The sequence below is a fragment of the Papaver somniferum genome, chromosome 9, assembly GCF_003573695.1.
Source record: "Papaver somniferum cultivar HN1 chromosome 9, ASM357369v1, whole genome shotgun sequence".
NCBI lineage: Eukaryota > Viridiplantae > Streptophyta > Magnoliopsida > Ranunculales > Papaveraceae > Papaver > Papaver somniferum.
In genome coordinates, this window is record NC_039366.1 from 95,314,165 (window position 1) to 95,336,178 (window position 22,014).

A 22,014-nucleotide genomic window follows, 5' to 3' on the forward strand; every position below is an offset into this window, starting at 1 on the left:
GGGGGGGGGGGGGGGGGGGGGGGGGGGGGGGGGGTTGATTGTGTGATGTTTGGTCAATCAACAACGGGCGAGGGTTTGTTACCTCCGGATACGTTTTTGGATTCAATTTTCCCCCCTTTTTTTTCTTTATTGTTTATGTACTAGAAGAATTAATTTGAGGAGTTAGTAACCTATTTACAGATGAAGTAGAGCCATCTAATGAGGTAGGATTAAGCATCTGCCTAGCATTAGATTTATCTACTGCAATAGTATTGATAATTTAAGAAAAACGGGAGATATCCCAATTTAAATTACAGCTGAAATGTTTAGCTTCCTTTGTTAATGCCTCGGTTATGCTATTTGCTGATCTAGGTAAGAAAAAGAAGCTTTGAAAACTTGGACAATCACTAATTTCCTTTCTGACTTCGTCCATGATAGCTTGATTTTGACAAGAAATGGATGATTGTTTCCCATTGAGATATTTAGAAAGATTTCTGCAGTTTCCTTCAATGCTGAAGTGGGGGCGGTGAAGCTCTTTTTCCCATTGCACTGCATGAAGCATTCCTAAAGCCTATGCTTCTTCCGGATTTGTTACACTGATTGGTCCTACTTTTCTTTTGTCGAATTTTGAATTTTATTTTTAGACTCATTCTGCCAAAATTGAATATGTCTCTGAATGTCTAAAGCTACTTGATCTGTGTTTTCCTTGGAAGGCTCTATTACATCTTTCTTTCCGCATGAACCAAAATTATTTTTTTTGAGCGATCAGTAACGGGAATTGAACCCGTAACCTATAGGTTGGGAGTCCAACCCCTGACCAACTGGGCTAATGCCAGTTGGTTAATATGAACCAGATTTTGGTCAAGATGGTTTCTAAGCTAATGGAACTACTTGGTCCTCCTGACCAGAATGTACAAATTTATAGGAAAGTAACATCATTATTAAAGGAGGATTGTACTGGACTAGGTGCTAAAGACCACACTGATTTGGCAAAGTTGCAATGAAAGAAAAGATGTTCTATGGTTTCATCTTCATTACAACCAAACGTACATTTTGAGGAAACATTTTTTAATAATCCCAGCCCTTTTAAAATTAGTAGAAACATCATTCTGTAAACATTTCCATGTAAGAGTTTTTATTCTTTGGGATACATCTAAATTCCATAAGTCATTCCAAAATGTGTCAGCATATTAAGATTATTGGAATTGATTCCGTCTTCAGTAAATTTTGCATACGTTGATTTCACAGTGAACTCCCCTGAGTTAGTCAGAAGGTATCTCAATATATCAGATTTAGGAGTATTTGCTTTACTCGGGAAAATCCTAACCTTGCATATTCTTTTAGCAATGTTGGAGACAAACATAAAAGTAATCAAAGAAATGTTCCACTTTTTAGTAATTGGATTTGTGAGATCAATTACAAGTGTTAAATGGTTGTTTGTAGAGTTTTTCTATTGAAGTAAAGGGTTGTGTAGGCTTGGTAATCACTTATCCTCCCATATACTTATATTATTGCCATCTCCTACCTCCCAAATTAATTTTGTTTTATCAGAGCTATTCTTTGCTAATACCTTTCCACATCTAATAACTGGTTTAAGAAGGTTTAGCCCTACATACAGATTTTTTTCCTGAAATATTTAGGTTTTAATTGGGAAGCTCGGAGAGAGTTTGGTTCAGCTAAAAGACGTCAGGGTAATTTAGATATCAGGGTGTTTGAGGGTGAAAACGGTTTTTGCTGATTTTGGTAATTCGTGTGTGTGGGTGAGAAACGAGTCCAAATCCTAAACAATGTACTGCACGGGAGTACTTTACATTCGAGAGATCAATCTGTACAAATCCGGCCTAAACCAAGAAATGGTCGTTCCAGACTTGCTTCGGTCACAAAGTGAAGGAGAAGGGTTGGTTTTGGGGAGGGAAGTGAGGAGAGTGTTGAGACCAGAATAGTTGATTCTGGAAAAGTGGTTGTTTTACGACTTGTATCAGAAAGTGAAACGCTAGCAATGTGGAAAGCTAACAGGTGATTTCTGAGTGTTGTATTCTCCTGACCCAAAAACTTGTGTTTGGTGGAAATAGGTGAGACCTATTTATACAAGTCGCAACAAAACGTACCCTTGCCTCGTAAGAAGTGGAAACGATTGAGTAATGGAAGAAAGCAATAACGGGTAACGCCTGGAATTGATGTTTCCATAATGAAGGAAATGTTTCACCATTACTTCTTGTATTTACTAACCGCCTCACTCTTATGACACTTTCCTGTAACGGGCGTATTGCACGCCGCACGCTGTAAACCGCTAGACCAATACACTGATGAGCATCCCCCAGTTTGTGACATTTTTTGATGTCTCGAGTGTTTTTGTGGAAAACGTGTAGCATGTTGCTATTGTTTGGCAAGTTAAAATTGAGAGGCTTGCTGGTTCGGTGACGAACTTGTACGGCTGAGATTTGCATCTCAGAAAGAAGGGTAGCCGTTGATTGTTGCAACCCTCCGTTTGGCAGCCAGCGGCATGGAGGCATGGCAAAGTAAGGTTTTGGCACCGTGGCCAAGAGTTGGAACCGTAGCCAAGAGATTGCCACAAGTCGTTTGGTGGCAAGTTTGTACGGCTGAGATCTGCATCTCAGGAGGAAGGGTAGCCGTTGATTGTTGCAACCCTCCGTTTGGCAGCCAGCGGCATGGAGGCATGGCCGACATGGTTTTGGCGTGGCAAAATTAGGGTTTTGGCACCGTGGCCAAGAGTTGGCACCGTAGCCAAGAGCTTTCCACAAGTCGTTTGGTGGCAAGTTTATAAGGATGAGATCTGCATCTCAGGAGGAAGGGTAGCCGTTGATCGTGGCTACCTTCCGTTTGGCAGCCAGCGACATGGTTGCATGGCCGGCATAGATTTGGCGTGAGGTGGAGCTGCTGGAAGTGTGCGGCTTGGAAGGGAGTCGCTTGCAGCGTGCGGCTTGGAAGGGAAGCGCTTGTGGCTTGGAAGGGAAGCGCTTACGGCTTTGTCTAAATTAGGGTTTGGTATGATGAAACCCTAATCGCTGTAGAATTCTCGTACGAACTCGGATTTTGATACTTCACCCCTCCATTCTTCTATCTCCCCATGCGGGAATATTTAGGTTTTTAGCTCGTTCGGGAGGTGAAAACATCCCGAAAGTAAAACTCAGGAAGAATTCAGGAGGGATGTTGGCAGCCAACGACATGGTGGCGTGTTTTTGAGAAGCTGATGCCTTTTGGGAAGCTGGCGCGTTTTTGGGAAGCTGACGTTTTTTGGGAAGCTAGCGTGTTTTGGGAAGCTGGCGTGTTTTGGGAAGCCAACTTGGTATGGCAACCTCTTTTGAGGCCGTGGCAGATTTGGAGCGACCTGATTGGTCGATGGGAAGTGGGGTCAGCATGCTAAGGCGTGGCCACACTTCCAACGCGCGGTGGCGGATTTGAAGCGACCTGATTGGTTGATGGGAAGTGGGCCGGGATGCTAGGGCGCGGCCGCACTTTTAGTGCGTTGTGGCGGATATGGTTGCCTAGTTTGGCTAAGCATGGGTACGACCAATGAGATCTAATATGCTGCGCGGGGCGCGAAATCCTAATTTTGCAAATTAGTCGGGTTTATGAGTTCTTTTTGAGTTATCACAATAATTGGTTGGATTTTGTATGTTGCCACACAAAAATCCTTATCTTCAGAATGCAGTGTGCTTTCCGTTCTGAGCATTTTGTGCGATGGCCTTAACTTTGGTATTTGGAGGTTCATGCTACTCCGCTGCGAGTGAACATAAATCCGTCATGTCATACCGATTTAAGGGTTTTGCTGGGGAACATAGCACAGGAAAGTAATCAATGGGTCTTGTATTGGCGAGGTGCCGAAATTTACAAAGTGTTATGGATAAAAATATATTGAGCGGCTGAATAAATATGTCGGTGGAGAGGTTAGTACTCGCAACACCGTTTCCTTGCAGAGTGACGTCACATCTGATACAAGGTTTTACAATTTTAACCCTAAGCTAAAAACCACCATCAACACAGGGCTAAATTAGTATTGTGACCACCTCTAAACCCTAACCCCCCTTTTTTCATAAGTTTGAAAAGACAAGTATATGCTTTAGGGTAATATCCTTTGGAATAGGTTTCTTTCCCCTGCTAGAAGTCTCTTTGAATCGCATCGATTTTATTAGCTATATTTTTTGGTAAAACAAAACAACTCATTTGGAAATTCACCATACTTGATAGGACAGATTTGTTCAAAACCATTTTACTAGTTTGTGGTAGGACTTTTCCTTTTCACCCGTGAGACCGATGTTCCATTTTCTCCACTATTATCTCAAAACTTTTAATCTTAGCTTTGTCTATAAAAAGAGCTACCCCTAGGTAAGAGTCCTTTAAATAAATTTTTGTTTTTTAAATTTTAAGGAGCTTGGACATAATTCTTTGGTGTTTAGGATGAACTTTATTATTGAAAAAAACGACCAATTTTTCGAATTTAATAAGTTGTCCTGAAGCTTTACTAAAGATTTCAATAGAATATAAAATGTTCTTACGTTAATTTGAATCGGCTTTTATGAAAAGAAGACAATCATCAACGAAAAAGAAATGAGAAATAAGACTTTTTTTAGGAGTTAATTTGACACCATGAATTAGTTTTTCAGATTCATGAGTTAGGAGAAGTGAAAAGACGAGGGTGCCCACACACCACTATCTTTTTAATTCAACTTATAAATACCAAGTGTGATCGTCTATGGACAATAGTCGAGACAATGTGACAACTTGATATTAACTTGACAATAGTTACAGTACAAGACCGATTGACTATATGATCAAAGTCAAGTGATTAGCATTAACGTACAAGTGTAATTTAGTATATTATAGTAGCACAATTATAATGTGAAAGTAAAGTAAATGACACGGCGAGATTTTGTTAACGAGGAAACCGAAAATGCAGAAAAATCCTGGGACCTAGTCCAGTTTTGAATACTCTCAAATTAAGCCTATTTACAAAGAACAAAAGCCAACTCCATATAGTTGAGACCAATTAAACTACCCCTAGTTACTTAGTTTCCTCAGTATCTCTGCGTCTTCGACCTTTTGTCACGCACGTGAATCTCAAGACAGAAATCACTATCTTAAGTTGCTTTACTCCTTTTGATCATATTCCAAACAGTAAAGGAACAAATCTTTTTGGTAACCACTTTATTCAATCTTTGGTAAAACATATGTTGAGTTGTCAACAAAAGATATTATGTTTAATCTTATAAACTCCTTTGCCTGATTAGATCAATCTGAATCTTAATTACCGAAATAATCAATTTCAGGATTTGCATTCAAACAATATAGAACTCAAAAGAACTATATAGTCATGTCGATCTTATCAACTATATATTCACAAGTATATCGAAGATAAACAAGATCTTGTTGGATCCCAGCCGATCAAGATTTGTGCACAAATCACGAGATACGAAAACTAATAAGAAAATTCTTTTTCGTCTTCAAATATTCAATTACCTTCTTAGACAACCTGCACAAGACAAATTTAAATCCTCTTGTGATCAATCACGCACAAAACGATGTCCATTAACAATGGATCATCACAAGATGTCTTTAGATCTAAAAACAGTTCTAAAGATCCCGTCGATACTTTGATCTAGTTTGAGTGACCCTTATATCAGAAGAGAAGGCTCTCAAGAATAATCAAACTAGGTGCAATCAAAGTTTCAACAACCATTAGTCAATCAAATCAATAATCAAAAACTAAAATAACAATGTAATTATCTAGTGTCCCGCCAATGGTACTCGTAGAGCTTCTTGATCCCACAGAAGTCTTTAAACGAGCGATCATAAGAGATTTCGCCTAATTAGGGTACTTTCCTCTCCGGATATAAAATTTCTCGTTGAAAATTTATAATATTAGTTTATCCCATTAACTAATAAACCTTTTCTAGAGTATATGCTTTAATTGTTGGTAATTAAAACATATAAATTGGAAAATCATACTTAAATGTTTTCAAAATTTTGGTTTGGGATCATCTTGAGCATCAAGGAATATGTTTGAACAATTAATGATAAGAGTTATGCACATGTTCAAATAATATCGACATCTAAAAATTTCCTATCTTAGCAAACTCTAATTCCAAATTCACACACGAAATAAAGAAATATGTGAATACTGGAAACTCGATTTTGCTCTTGGGACCAGTTCTACCATGACTCTCTAACTAAGTTAGGACCAGTTATACCATGACTCCCAATATAGGTTATGACTGGTTATACCTTGCTTCCCAATACTAGTTAGGAACGGTTATATCATGTCACTAGATATAGGTTATGACCGGTTCTACCTTGTCTCCCAATACTAGTTAGGATCGGTTATACATTGTCACACAATATAGGCTATGACTGGTTCTACCTGGATCCTCAACATAAGTTAAGATTGGTTTTACCTTGTCATCTTGCATCGTTCATCCAAATAATCTTCAATAAAAACTGGACCAACACACTTTTAGATTTCCCTTTCGATTACGAAACAAGTTCGTACATCTACTTCCTTAAACCAATGTAATAATAAATAGTTTCCTAGGATGAAATCACACCTATATCCCACACATAATCAAGTAAATAAATACATAGATTATGTTGATGTCGTATTTATGAAGTTCAAAAGATAAGTGTTATACTTCATAATTCAATATAATTCCTTGACACTTTGATCATACTGCTATAACCAAGTCTAATACTAGAGTTTCATAAATATAGCTTCCCATGTTATGTTTTCAATATAAGGCGATTTGAAAGATATGTTAGGAATGGAAACAAGTCAAGTCAGTATCGCTAACCTCAAGTGGAAGGATGATGTCTTCGTTGCAGTTGTTACTTCTTCACATTCTCCGGGTCTTCAAAGTAATACTTGTAAGTCTCAACGTTCCTAGACTTTCTAGCCTAACCTATACGAAGTTGTCACTAGTAATTAATCAAGCGACTCTATATGAGTTTTGATACTAAAATATGACAACCAAACTTGACATACCAACGCTTGGTGGGTTCAGTCGAGCAATGCTCTAACAAGAAATCTGGAAAAAAATCTACGTACAAATAATGAAAAGAAAAGGAGATAGGGGTCTCCTTGTCTTAGGCCCCTTGTTGGTTTAAAAAATTTCCCTGGAGAGTCATTTAACATGACAACGATGAAAGTGGTTGAGATGCATTGGTTGATGAGATTACAGATAGAGGGGTTAAAATCAAATGCTTTTAGGATTGTTAGAAGGAAATCCCAATTGACTCTGTCAAAAGCTTTAGACATGTCAATTTTAATGCCCAGACCTCCTGTTCTACATTTTTTTATTTTTGAAAGAGTGGATAATTTCATGTGTTATCACAATGTTATCATATATTTGTATTTTAGAGAGGAAAGCATCTTGGAAAGGGGAGATTGTGTAGTCTAAGAGACTTTTCATGTTATTAGCCAGAATTTTAGCTATTAATTTATAAGTGGTGTTACACAGTCCAATAGGTCTTAAATAACTAGGATTTTTAGGATGTCTAGCTTTTGGTATAAGAAATAAGAAAGTTTTGTTCATATCTAGATGCATAGCTCCATATTCAAAAATTGTTGGATGCTGAGAGTTACTTGGTCTCCCATAGTGTTCCAATTCTGTTTGAAAAAACTTGCTGGAAATCCATCCGGTCGTGGGAATTTATTAGGTTTAATTTTTGTTAGAACATTGAAAATTTCCTCTTTAGAGGAAAGAAGAACTAAATTAACATTTTCAGATTCAGTAACACTAGGATTAATAGAGTTGAAAAGTTGATCACGATGAGAGATATCAATTGAGTCAGCATAAATTCTTTTTTGGAAATGGTCATTTAAGATGACATGGATTTCTTTTTTATCAAAGGTTACAACATCATTGTTGTTTTTTAGGCATTTTGTAGCATTTCACTTCATTCTCCTTAGAGTTACCTTATGAAAGTATTTTGTGTTTTTTTCCCCTAGAGCTACAATATTGTATCTAGATTGTTTTTTAGCAATTGCTTCTTGTGTGTCATAAAATTTCTCAAGTTGATCTAGTTTATCCTGTAACCTTTCCTCTTTTTTATAAAGATGTTACGTAGTATTTATGTTTTCAATTTGCCTGAGTATTTTTTTTATCTGTTTGATGGAACGCCAAATATCTTTTTTTTTTCAATCTTGAAGATTGATCTTTAGTGTCTGAAGATTTAAAACTAAAGATTCTGAGGGATTTTCCCTTATAATGTGATTCCAAGATTCTTTGCATTAGAGAAAGTTTTATCTAATATTTCTTGAATATTTGTTGTTCCTTGTCTGTTATTATTCCATGTGAAATCGTAACTTATGTACCCCAGATCATATAACCAAGCTCTTTGGAATATATTGTAAAAGGTAATCCCCCTTGTGTTTTCGATTGGTCAAAAATGATTTCCATGTATCCTATTACAACCCAAGGGACAAGAACAGAAAAATATTAAGGACAAAAAAATATACAGCAGGCGCAGACATGCTAACAAATAATATGAGAGAATTTTATTGTCAAGTTTCTAATCAATATTCAAAATGAGGAGGATTCATGAACAATTTTATATGGGCAGTGTCATGACATGGGTTGAAGATCTTCAACTACAATATGTTTGTTTTGAGATGGATGCACAATTAGTCGTGGACGCAGACAATCACGATCATCACAAGTTGCATGGGAGAGTTTGTCTATTATTTTAGATACTAGAAACAAGCTTGTTAACAATACATCATGGAGTTGCAAGTTTATTAAGAGAAAATGTGATAATCCAGGAGACTTATTGGCTGGGTATGATAGGATTTTTAAGATTTGCAAACTTTGGATAGGCTTTCCACCAAGTTTTATTGCTAGAGATATATTGGAGGAAGCAAACAACGTTCATCATTCTATTTAACCAGTGAATCTTCTTTTCATATCAAAATAAAATAAAAATGGACATTCTCTTAAAATATGATCCAAATTTTCTTTGAAGTCCAAACGACGATGATTTTGAAACTAATATATTGATGATACATTCCTCTTATTAAATTTTAGATTCATACCAAAAATAAGCACAGTTCAAGATACCAAACCTCACCATCTACAAATTTTAATTTCGAGCATTAGTTTTTCAAAGTTGTTGTTAGAGCATTGCTCGGCCGAACTCGCATGCGTTGCTATCTCAAGCATGTTTGTCAATGTTAGTGATCAAAACTTTAAGTCTTGATTTCTAGTCTACTATAGCTAAGGTCTCGGACTAGGATAGGAAGTGTATTTGAGCTCAAGAACTCCATGACAATCATCATACAAGACGAAGGACTACTCAAGGAACCGGTGGATCTTCATCGACTAAAAGGTATATGGAGACTTGAACTTATCTATCACTCAAGAGTCTATTTATCTCCTATCTTGAGACAAAAGTCGTTTTGCTATATAGACTTAGATTATACACATTTGCTATTTCGAGCCGAGTTTATCTCGCCTATCTATTTCTCGAAATATGTGTTGGTAAGCTTTCGATTTAGCCAAATTCATCTTTACCTAGTGACGAATGTCATGTTATGTTTCAATCACTTCGAAAATTGCTCTGACGAAAAATGTTCCGTGAATAACGACTATATAACGTTCTCTGAGAATGTTTCAATGATTGAAATGAGAGTTTAGATTACCTAACCATTGATAGGATATAAGCATTGTTGTGGAAACACATATATGTATAAGTCTTTATTCCTTGAACCAAAGTTTGCGAACTTTGTTGATCAAGAGAAACGGAATGTGGCGTGAGCCAAGTTCGCGAACTCAGTCCCGAACTGGCAGAAGTTCTCGACCCGAGAATTTCTGCTGGAGTTTGTGAACTCCTTCCGTGAACTTAAGTCCGCGAACCCAGTCCGCGAACTTGAGTAGGTTATATCTAAAATCGGTTGTTCTTGAACTCATGTTTATATAAACTAAGGAATGCTTTTGCAAACCGTGGCTATAAAGTTCATGAGCCGATTCGAGTGAATCAAACCGTTTTTGCTTCGATTGTGTCTTGTGTAGTTACATAAGATTTCCTTGCAATTGAACAACTCTCTAACTAGTTCATTTGAGTCACTTGAACTAGTTATGGTGAAGAAGAATGTGGTTGATATGAAAGGGATCATATGGCTAACCATTTGGTTAACTATTGTTGAACCAACAAATGTACAAGTTTGGTTACGGTTACACAAGCCTAGAAACGTGCATTTCATTTGTGTATAACAAGCTAGTTTTCGATCTAACGGTTGAAAGATATTAGATTGAATCTAAATCAGGTTTTCATCTAACGGTGAATAGTGAATGCTTTGTTACCAAGCTAACATTGATTGAAAACCTTGATTTGAAAGACTATATAAGGGAGAACTCTAGCAACTGGGAAACCTAATCCCGACACCTTATGTGTGATACTAGTTGTGCTAAGCTAGAGTCCATTCTCCTTTAACCTTTGGTTTCTTCTTCTAAACCAGGTTAACGACTTAAAGACTTCATTGGGATTACGAAGCCAGACCGATACTACTTTCTCGTAGTTGTGTGATCTGATCTTGTTGTTTCTATCGTACGAGTACAATTGTAATAATTGGATTGAGATTGATATCCCAGATAGGCAAGATATAAAAGATATCACAAACATATCGTCTCATCGTTTGTGATTCCACAATATCTTTTTTCGCTGCGTCGATTAGGATTATTGTGAGGTGATTGATAATACTAGGTTGTTCTTCGGGAATATAAGTCTGGTTTATCAATTGGTTCCTGTTCACCTTGATTTATCAAAAGACAGAACAAAACTCGTAGGTATATTCGTGGGAGACGGATTTATCTATCATGGTAGACTTTTCTGTGTGATACAAATTTGTTTATTAAAGTCTTCGACTTTGGGTCGTAGCAACTCTTAGTTGTGGGTGAGATCAGCTAAGGGAATCAAGTACGTAGTATCCTGCTGGGATCAGAGACGTAGGAGCATAACTGTACTTTGGATCAATGTGAGATTGATTGGGGTTCAACTACAGTCCAGACCGAAGTTAATTTGGAGTAGGCTAGTGTCTGTAGTGGCTTAATACAGTGTGTGCTCAATCTGGACTAGGTCCCGGGTTTTTTCTGCATTTGCGGTTTCCTCGTTAGCAAAATTCTGGTGTCTGTGTTATTTCTTTTCTACATCATATTTTGTTATATAATTGAAATATCATAGGTTGTGCGTTGTTCAATCAATTAGAATATCCGACCTTTTGGTTGTTGATTTAAATTGATTGACACTTGGATATTGGTCTTTGGTACCATCCAAGTTATCTCTCTAGTATTTGATAAAGACTCGCAGATTTCTATTTGCTTGAGTATATATCAAATCGAGAGATAGAGATATACTCTTTGATATACTTTTTATCTAGATTGAGTCTGACTGTCTAGTTGTTTCTATAGAAAGTATATTGGAGTTTGTCCATACAGATTGCTAAGCGAAATATTGGCTGTGGTTGTTGTACCCCCACTTTTTCAGTTGTAGATGGTGGTGTTGTACGTCTCGGATTATGCTCATTTTTTATATAAGAAGAATGCATCATGAAAGTATTGGCTTCAAACTCATTATAGTTTGAACTCTAAAGAAAAACTAGGCCAAATAAAGAAAATTAGGCTAAATCTCGCAAGATGGTGTCAATATAAGAATGGAAGTATTGATGGTGGGTTTTTTAAAGGGAAAAAATTGTAAACTCATTTTTGAACACGTACAGGAAATGCATAGTCTGTGTTTATAGTCTCTATCAACGGCCATGGGAATTATGCACTGATCCATATGTCTTGTCTAAGAATATATATGTGCTAGGGATTCACCTAGATGAACTCTTAGTATTTTATATATATCTAATACTATATTTACCGAGTATTTCAGTATTTATATTGTATTCACATACGTATCGAATCTACATTGATTAGACAACTCCTAGACCACTAGTATAAAACAACATTGTCCTCAGAAGACTACTAGTGTAGGTTGAAAATGCTCCTAAAATGCTCCATGATGATACATAATATTTAGAAAATCCTTTTCATTGATTTTGTTCTCAAATAAATATCAAGCTCGTAGATGGATTGCCCACTAGTATAGAACAATATTGAATCTGTTATAAGTTGCAATAATTCCACAACTGAATTCCTTGAGATCTTTTCATATATCAATATTTAAACTCACATTAAGTGATATTGACTTATTAGTGTGCTCAAAGTATCTCTATGTGAACTTTTTCGGAACACAAGTTTATTTACATAAAATTTCAATACTTGAAGTCTATTTAGTGATTACATATTTATCCATTTGAATAATGAACTAATTGATGGTTCTTCCTAGAAGAATAGATGAACCCTTCAATAATTAATGTATGCAAATCTTGCACGAATGAAGTATCCCGCGTCTCTAGGAACATGTGAAAAATAACATTCAAGCGAAAATGATATAAGAGGAATGGATGCTTGAGTCATAGCATCACCATGTTATGGCGCTTCCCAAGGTCAGTGGAAACTTCTTTTCACCTCAGCACAGGCCTTAGCCAACGTTATCCTAATTTTACGGCGCTGGCATTAGCCAACACCAGCTTATACTACGACGATGATATTAGCCAGCGTCAGCCTAATTTTATAGCGTTGGTACTTGAAAAGGAGAGGTACCAAGTACACCACCAACTTTTTTATTCAAAACCTGTATGGAAAAACTGGTCAAAATCAATAGTACAGATTAACATATGAGATCATGTACCTGATATGTAAATAAGTTTTCTTAGACGGTCTCAAAAATCAATATTCAAGAATCAACCTTGTATGTCCCTGAACTATATCCAAACCGAATTCCAACCAAAATAAGTTTTGTAATCTATATTCAAGATGCGAATTCTCAAGAATAAATCTTGTAGGTTCTGTATGGTATTTTTAGCTTATAAATCGTATAATTGTTTACAGTACTACTTGTGATATCTATATTATACATATAAACAACATAATATGAAAAATAAATAACACAAGGCACCATAATTTTTGTTAACGATAAAAATTGCAATGTTTACAAAAACATGGGGACATGGTCCAGAACTTGAACACCGCCTTATTTAGTCGTTGTAGGCACTAGCCTACTATCATACTTCAGACCAAAATGTATTTGAGAACCAATCGGCCCTATCAACAACTCAACTTCAGTTGTGCTCTTTCACATCTCTTGAATATCGCAAGACCCTGTGCAACACGATTCCCCTAGTTAAAGTTCTTTACAAGCCCAAGAGTTGCTTTAGCTTAAGCGAATACTTATTAACTATTATGCCTCAAACATATAGCCTATTTGATTTCCTTTAAAAAGATATTCGATCAAGGTAATGAAAATCTATATGCTTACGATGGATCTTCAAGGTATAAAAGATATCAAGCAAAACTCAACAAATATGGTAGCTTACTCTCTTCAAAAGTTATAGAGATGTTTAATCCTTTCTATTTCATAAGAACAATCTAAACAAAACAAAACATAAGTATTTTAGATGTATATTTTCTAGGATCACAAAGTATAAGATGAAGAGTGCTTTGTGATTTTCATATATCTTATTCCCGATTTATAGTTCGAGAATTATAACAATCAATAAGAAAAAAATCTGAATAACAAGTATCTATCAGTTAAAAGATGGTCTGCCTGCGCTTCACGAATTTTTTAGCAAAGATTTTCAAAGTCGTAACCTAATACAGTTTCTCCATCATAAATCGACGTCTTTCTAGAATGACTCTAGCCGCAACTAGGACATAGAAGTACTAACATTTAGATCTTAGTCTGTAGGGAGTCCTCTATCGATGAACATGGCTTGGTAGCTTACAAACAAAGCTAGGTTCGTGAACTTGTTTCCATGTTTACTAATTATTTTATCACCAAGCAAGATTAAATTATATATGTAGATTGATCATGTAAGCATGTGAGAAGCATGCCTTCAATCAAAAAGAAGAATATGCAACCGTCTATTAGTCATTGTGCTCCAAGTGGTTAGCCAAATAACAATTGTCAAGTTGTTATGGAACCAACATGCATAAAATTGAAGTATAATATTACAAGAACAAAAAAAGTTCATGAAATGTCCAAAACAGTTCGCGAATAATTAGTCGTCTCGTAACTCAGGATCTTTCTGTATTGATAAGTTCTCAAACTGTCCAAAACATTTTATGCACTCAAATACAAAAAATCTACAGAGAACTCTTAAAATCAACTAGTTCGCGAACTGCATAAATCAGTTAGAGTACTAGTGATACTAAAAGGACCAAGTAACATCTCCAAATAGACCAGTTCACAAACTGACAAAATCATTTCGTGCACTCGAGTTAATTGAGAATAATTCGTCGGATATTTATTATTTATACGTTCACGTTACCAAACTGAGCAAACAGTTTGTGAACATAAGAACTAACTTCAAATGTAGGTTTGAAGTTGGACATTTCTCAAGCCCATGACTCATTAAGTTGGAATTTTTTATTCATGGTCCTTCAACAATATGGCTTCTCGTCTACTTGGTGTGACTGGTTGAGAATTTTATTTTCCTCAGCAAAGATTTCAGTAATGGTTAATGGAGGGCCAAATGGATTTTTCTCAATGCAAAGAGGGCTGAAGCAAGGTGACCCACTCTCACCCATCTTGTTTGTCTTAATAGAGGAGGTTTTGAGTAGAAGCCTAACCAAACTTGTGGAAACAAATAAGATGCAACCAATGGTGACAAGAAATGGTATTTCTCCTACTCACCTTTTATTTGCAGATGATGTTTTCATCTTTAGCAGTGGTTCAAAAAAGATCTTAGTTAATCTATTAAAATTGCTAGAATTGCAGCAAAATATAAAAATAAAAATGGGCAATGGAGCACTCATTGGAAATTATCTTATGTCTGGCATGGATTGAAATGGGCTTGGCAGTCTCTTAAAGTAGATGTCAGATGGAATGCAGGAAACGGAGAAAGCATCTCAGTCTGGTTTGATACTTGGATAGGAGATTGTCCTCTTATTGAAGTTCTGGGATTTACTACTTTTTTCAACAACAATTTGCATATGAAAGTGTATGATTTTATACATAATGGTGTTTGGCATCTAAATTTTCCATTACCAGTTGCAAGTGGTGATAAAGACCAGATAATATGGAGTGGTGATTTAAAAGGTAAGTTTTCCACAGCCGCAGTAGTAAATAAGATCAGAAATAAAGAAGTGAGTGTTCATTGGCCTTCTCAAATATGGAAATATTTTCTTCATCCATCAATTGCAAGAAATGTCTGGAAAATTCAATAGGGTGTATTTGTGGATGATGAAGAAAATGATAAATAAAGGTTTTTCATTGGCTTCCAAGTGTTGTGTTTGTCAGCAAGATCAAGACAGCATGGCTCACCTGCTCTGAAAATGTACCTTCAGTAGAAGCATATGGACATGGCTTGGTAATATTTTCAACTTTCATAATCCATTTTATTTTGCTGACATTCTAAAGTTTGCAAAAAATAAAAGCCCAATAGTTAAGGAGGTATGGCTAACAACAACTTTTTCAACAATGAGAGAGCTTTGGTTTTAGAAGAATAATATCATGTTTGATTTTATTTTTATTTTCTGAATCACATTAATTTTGTTGATAAAACCAAAAACTTGGAAGATTACAACTTTAAGGTTCAAAACAAGAGGAGCCAACTACATAGGCTCAATAAAATAAGGAGAAATTAAAATGATTATGTTTACACACTAAATTAGACAGAAATATACTCCATAACAAAACCTGTAATATGTAACATCTGGCATTTCAACTCTGGGAAGAAAATTTGGTCTTCCAAGAATCATCTGTCTTTCACCTGCTGCCAATCTTGTTCCTTGCTTAGCTGCCGTGTCTGCATAAAAGTTTACCTCCCTCGGATTGTGCTGAAAAATAATGGAAGAAACTTTACTTGTTGCCTTCTGCCATCTCATTATAATGAACCATGGGACTTGATCTCTGGCAAAATCTTCAATTACTGTTTTGGAGTCTGAGCACAGAATGATGTTTTGTAATCCCCATTCACCTGCCAATCCCACTGCACACAGTAGTGCATAATTTTCTGCTATGTAATTGGTTGCAATGCCTAAGCCTCCAGATAACACTCCAATCACCTGACATACATGATCTCTAATTACAAATCCAAATCCAGTTGTACCTGGGTTGCCAAATGATGAACCATCACACCAAAACATTGTATAACCAATTTGAGGAGGGAACCAATAACATTCTGGGATGCATTGAAACTTAGATTTTCTAGAACCCAGATTGAAGAGTGATATAATCATGTGATCATAATTTTGGTTCCACTTATTTCCTTTAATTCTTAAACCACCTTCAAAAACCAGTTTTTTGATTCTGCATTTGAACTGTTGTTCATTTGGCTTGATATTCTCAAATATTTTCCTATTTTTTGAAACCAAAACTCTTTGAGGGTTGAACAAGTAGCTGTAATCCAAACTTCTTTCACCAATGGACTTTTATGTTTTGCACTCTTGCATATGTCTTCAAAAGATTTTGGTATTCTAAATTCAAAGATAGAACACATCCAACTCCATATTTTAACACTAAAAGTGCAGTCCAGCAGGATGTGACTCATACTGTCCAGATTGTTTCACAAATGCAGCATCCATTCTTGACCATTGAAGGATCATCAACATAAATGCCTTGGACAATTTTCCATACATTACTTGCAGTATTTGGATGCAGAAATGTATTCCATATGTATTTGGAGCATTTTAAAATTGGTTCTTTGTGTCTAAGCAATTCAACAACATAAGATGTGGTAAATTTACCTTGCATATCACCGGTCCATATTAGAGAATCATGCCCTCCACCAATGTCAGGTAAGCTCATGGAAGTAAGCAGCAGCTGCAACTCTGAAGGAATGCTTCGTCTACCATCTTTAATAAGATCTGATACTTTCATGGTTAAATTGTGTTTTGCATAATCGACTAGTTCAGTCTTCTCAATTATAGGAGTTTCACCTATCCAACAGTCAAAGCAGACATTAACTTTATTTCCATTTCCTATACACCATTTGAGATTGTCCTTTAAAGAACTCCAAGCCCACTTCAATCCTGGCCATATTGAAGATAACTTCCAGTTTTCATTCCATTGACCATTTTTATTCAAATATTTAGCTTTAAGAAATAATGCCCATTCTTCTGTTGAATTCATGATTCTCCACATTATCTTCATGAGCAACGCTTTGTTGATTGTCTCAAGTCTTTGAATCCCCAAGCCACCTTCATTGTAAGGAGTGCAAACTTTCTTCCAAGACAATATTGTGAATTTTCTGACATCCCCATCACCAGACCACAAGAAGTTTCTTATAATCTTTTCACAAACTTTAATGACAGATGCTGGCCATTTATAAACTGTCATATTGTAAATTGGAATGCTGCACAAAACTGATTTAATAAGAATCAATCTATCTTTAAAAGAAAGAAGTTTCCCCTTCCAAGCAGCTAGCTTTTTTTGAATCATTTCTACCATGGGCCACACAATAGATACCTTTACTCTGTCAGGAGCTAGTATAACACCAAGATACTTATCAGGGAAATCACTCAATTCCATTTGCATAAACTCCTTAATTTGATTCTTCCTTACTACAGTAGTGCCATCTATAAACAGTTTACTTTTTGCTTTATTAATCACTTGACCAGATCCTTTTTGATATTTTTCCAGCAACATCATAAGATTTTATACACTTTTCTTAGCACCATTGCAGAAAATGAAAACATCATCAGTATAGAACAAGTGTGTTGGATGTATCCCTTTTCTTATAACTATTGGAGCTATCTTTCCTTCTTCCACCATTTTATGAATGCATCTGCTTAAGACATCTTCCATAATAACAAAAAGAGTTGGAGACAATGGATCTCCTTGTCTCAGTCCCTTCCCCACTGAGAAAAAACCATGTGGTCCACCATTTATCATAACTGAAATTTTAGCAGATTCAAACAGTATTTGCAGCCATTGACACTAGGACTTGGAGAAGCCATACTTGCATAAAACTTGAAATAGAAAATTCCAGTTAACTGAATCATAGGCTTGAGATATGTCAAGTTTTAATGCTACATTACCTCCTCTTCTTTTCTTCTTCATTTCATTCACCATTTCATATGCTAATATGATTTTCTCTTGTATACTTTTACCTTTAATGTAAGCCACTTGCTGAGGAGTTATAAGCTTTGTCATCAGTGAGCTCATTCTTGTATTAATAATCTTGGTAATTATTTTAAAGCTTTCATTACTAAGACCAATTGGTCTAAAATGGTTGGGAGATTTTGGACCCTCAATTTTAGGCAGAAGTACTAGAAAGTTTGAATTGAGCCCTTTTGGAATGAATCTTCTTCTCCAATAGAACTGAATAGCATGAACCACATAATCATGAATTATATGCCAGCATGCTCTACAAAAACAACCAGAGAAACCATCTGGACCTGGAGAGCTTTCAGGATCCATGCTAAAAATTGCTTCTTTAATTTCTTCTGCACTTGGAATTGCATCAAGCATTTGTTGATCTTATTTTGTAATTACATATGGAATGACTTCAAGAAGAGAGTCAACTTCTTCAGCTGCTTTATACTGAAATTTTTGCTCAAAATGTTGAACCAAAGTATCTGCAATCTTGTTTTGGTCTGAGATATTATCACCATTAGTGTCCTCCAGTTCACTAATAAAATTTCTAGATTGTCTAATCTTCAGATTTGTATGGAAGAAACTTGTATTGGCAGACCCCTCTTTTACCCATTTTATTCTAGCTTTTTGTTTAAGCATAATATTGAGTTGAACTTCTATAGAATTATAGTTATTTTCTGCATTTACTAGTCTGTCCAAAGCTTCAGCATTTGATGGATTGTTATCAGATAATTCCATTGCTTTATTAACTTCTTCTTCTGTTTCTTTTATTTGGACATTTATGTCACCAAGCACCTTCCAGTTCCAATCTTTTAGAATATTCTCCAGCTTCTTTAATTTATGTAGAAGAACAAAAGATGGATCACCAACAACATATTCATTCCAACATTGAGAAATAACCTCCATAAAATTAGAGTGAGATAACCACATCTTCTGAAATTTAAAAGGAATGTTTGGAGGTTTAGGAATGCTTGCACAACCCCCTAACAAAGGAGCATGATCAAAGGCAATTCTTAACCCAACTTTGTACCCCCAATCTATGTGCTTTTGAAACCATAAATGATTGTAGACTGCTCTGTCTAAATTGCACAAGATTATTTTATTCCCATGTTGGCAATTAGACCAAGAGTATTGTAATCCAGTTTTTGGAGCCTTTATCAAATCACAAACATCTAGACAATTGTTAAATTCTTGCGTAACTCTTCTATTTGCTGCTCTGCCACCAACCTTTTCTTAAGAAGATATTATGGAATTGAAATCTCCTATAGCTATCCAAGGTTGCTTTAAATCACTGATTAACTCCATCTCACTCCATAAGAATATTCTTTGAACAACCCCCACATGAGCATGAATTCCAGAAACAAGAACACCACCAATGCTGACAGTTATCATTTGACTAGACATGGAAACAACAGTTGGCTTTGGCAAAGATTTATTCCAAAATAACCAAATGTTACCTTTTTTTATTAGAAATTGAATTGTGAATTACTTTATTTTGCATTCCTGGGAGATTCAACTTATTGCAGAAAGAAGCACTGCACACTACTTTTGGTTCAACAACAAAAACTAATGAAGGATTGAATTGATTTATTAAAGACCACAACTTATTTTGAGCCCTATATATCCTAAGGCCCCTTATGTTCCAATATAGGACTTTCATTGTAAAGATTGAAAACCCTTAGTGCCTCCCTTGGCTGGATTCTTTCTAAAATTATATTTGACTGGAACTTGTTGAGAATTTACCTTTTGAGCTGCATTTGTTTGATCAATGGAAGTAGAAGCTGGTTTAGATGCTGCTGGTTTTTGAATTATTCTAGACCAAGTTGTAGTAGGAATTCTTTCCTCTGATACAGACCCATCCTTACCATTTATGTACTTCACAACACTCTTTTCTAATGAATTGTTTTCAACTATTTGTAGCACTTTTGCAGGAGTTAAAATCTCCTTGTCTTCATGCATAATATTATTTTCTTCAGTCTCAGAAGGAAGTGAACCAAACATACCAGAAGTAATTTCAATTGTTTCATTTGCTTGTTGAAAATTTTTTGGTGACAGGTGAACTTGAGTGGTGGGATTTTAACATATATCAAATTTCTCTCTGACTTGATCTTTATGAGATGTTCCATTTATCTGACTGCTAGTTCCTTTTGAAGTTTCACAAATATCAAAACTCTTACTTGTTGTATACTTTTGGAGTATTGATTTTGGAGAAAAATTTCCATGTTGGTTACTAGCTCCTTGTGATGTTTCTTTGTTAATTCTACATTCAACTAGCAGGTGACCAACAATCTTACAATGACTGCAGAATTTTGGAGGCTTGACTAGTAATACATTTTGCATAAATCCTCCAAACTTAGTTTTTATCCATAACTTGTTAGGCACCTTTCTTGCCAAATATATATTAATCAACATTCTTGCATAATAACTATTTCAAGGTGGCTTCATCTACTTTTACTGGATCTCCTAAAGCTCTTCCAATGGTGAAAAACGTTTTTTCATCCCAGTATTCCAAACTAAGACCTGGAAGGTGAACCCAAATCATTGTTGATGATGTTCTGTGATTCTCAGGACGAAAATCAGGAATCCAATTTCGAATCCATAAAACTTGATCTTGAACCTCTCATCTTCCTGCTTTGATTAAATTCTTATCTCTTTCATTATCAAGATTAATTGTAAAGAATCCTTTTCCTAATGGAATCATTTTACATTGACCTTCTAATCTCCAGTGATTTTTCAGATTTAAAACAACATCTGAAAATTTCATACGAAGTAAATCCAATCTACCAATAAGAGAAAATCTCCAAGCAACACATCGTTCTTCAGTGTCATTAACAAGATCTATTGATGGACTTTCTTCAAAAGAATTACTTAAATCAACCACTGATGAACCCATTTCTGGGTTTATGTTTTTTTCCATGAAATTAAATTTGAAATAACCCTAACTAATACTACTAGAAGTAATAAAGAGAGATTTAATCACCAATCATTGAAGTTTGTAGTTAAAATCACCTGAAAAGCACCTGAATTAAAGATGTTTGGAGCCCTGAATTAATGATCTGAGCTCGAAGAACGAAGAAAAATGAAGAAAAAACGAAGAAAATATCATGTTTGATAATGGTAAGCCAAATGAAAATAATTTCAAGAGAAGAATTTTGAATCTAGTTCACTATGGAGGACATAGAATGCATGGTACTAGATGGGGTCAGAATTATGATTCAAATATACTTCTTCAATATAGGTAACAGAAGTATTAAATTTCAAGCCATTAAAGAATGTTACTGGTCAAATCCTAAGATGGGTTATGTACTGTTTTGCTGTGATGGAGCTGCAGCTGGTAATCCTGGTATGGCAGGATTTGGTATTATAACAAGAAGTTATAACTGTGAAGTGATAGGGACTGTATCTGGAAGATTGGGAATAACTACTAATTACATAGGTGAAACTCTGGCAGTTATATGGGCCATTGAATGGGCAGTTAGACTTCATTGTAGCAAGATTATTATCAGGTCTGACTCAAAAACTGTTGTAGAAGACTTTATTAAAGGTGAAGTGCCCTGGTGTTTCAAAACAAGATGGCAAAAAGCTTTCAAGGCATTAGCTGAGATCCATTATGAGCGCTGCTACAGGGAACTCAATTTCTCAGCTGATGATTTAGCCAAAAAGGGAGCAAAATTACAAATGGGAGAAGTCATACAACATGTTGGAAGACCTGCTAATTTGATTCAAGTGGAAATGCCAAATAGGAGATACTACAGATTCTGTTAGTAGTTTAGTTCTTCTGTAACTTCATTTTATCTTTGATTTCTGTTTTTTCCCTCCTTTTGTAAACTCTTTTAGCTTTTCAAATTAATAAAATTGGGTGATTGAGCATAAAAAAAAAAA

At 35.6% G+C, this 22,014-nt stretch overlaps 4 protein-coding genes across 4 annotated transcripts; 1 reads left to right on the top strand and 3 right to left on the bottom strand.

Moving 5' to 3' along the window:
• Positions 1 to 15,698: 15,698 nt before the first annotated feature.
• LOC113312299 lies at positions 15,699 to 16,181 on the bottom strand. The gene has a single exon (XM_026561063.1). It carries the CDS (start codon positions 16,179 to 16,181, stop codon positions 15,699 to 15,701), a length of 483 nt encoding a protein of 160 aa, XP_026416848.1.
• Positions 16,182 to 17,691: 1,510 nt separating this feature from the next.
• Positions 17,692 to 18,507, bottom strand: LOC113312300. The gene is made up of 2 exons (XM_026561064.1): positions 18,075 to 18,507; positions 17,692 to 17,930 (listed from the first exon to the last, which is right to left on the bottom strand). The coding sequence occupies exons 1-2, from the start codon at positions 18,505 to 18,507 to the stop codon at positions 17,692 to 17,694; spliced, it is 672 nt and encodes a 223-aa protein (XP_026416849.1).
• A 9-nt stretch (positions 18,508 to 18,516) lies between these two features.
• Positions 18,517 to 20,091, bottom strand: LOC113312301. Its single transcript, XM_026561065.1, has 2 exons — positions 19,876 to 20,091; positions 18,517 to 19,284 (listed from the first exon to the last, which is right to left on the bottom strand). The coding sequence occupies exons 1-2, from the start codon at positions 20,089 to 20,091 to the stop codon at positions 18,517 to 18,519; spliced, it is 984 nt and encodes a 327-aa protein (XP_026416850.1).
• A 1,209-nt stretch (positions 20,092 to 21,300) lies between these two features.
• On the top strand, positions 21,301 to 21,897 carry LOC113312302 (ribonuclease H-like). The gene has a single exon (XM_026561066.1). It carries the CDS (start codon positions 21,301 to 21,303, stop codon positions 21,895 to 21,897), a length of 597 nt encoding a protein of 198 aa, XP_026416851.1.
• The last annotated feature ends 117 nt before the right edge of the window (positions 21,898 to 22,014 follow it).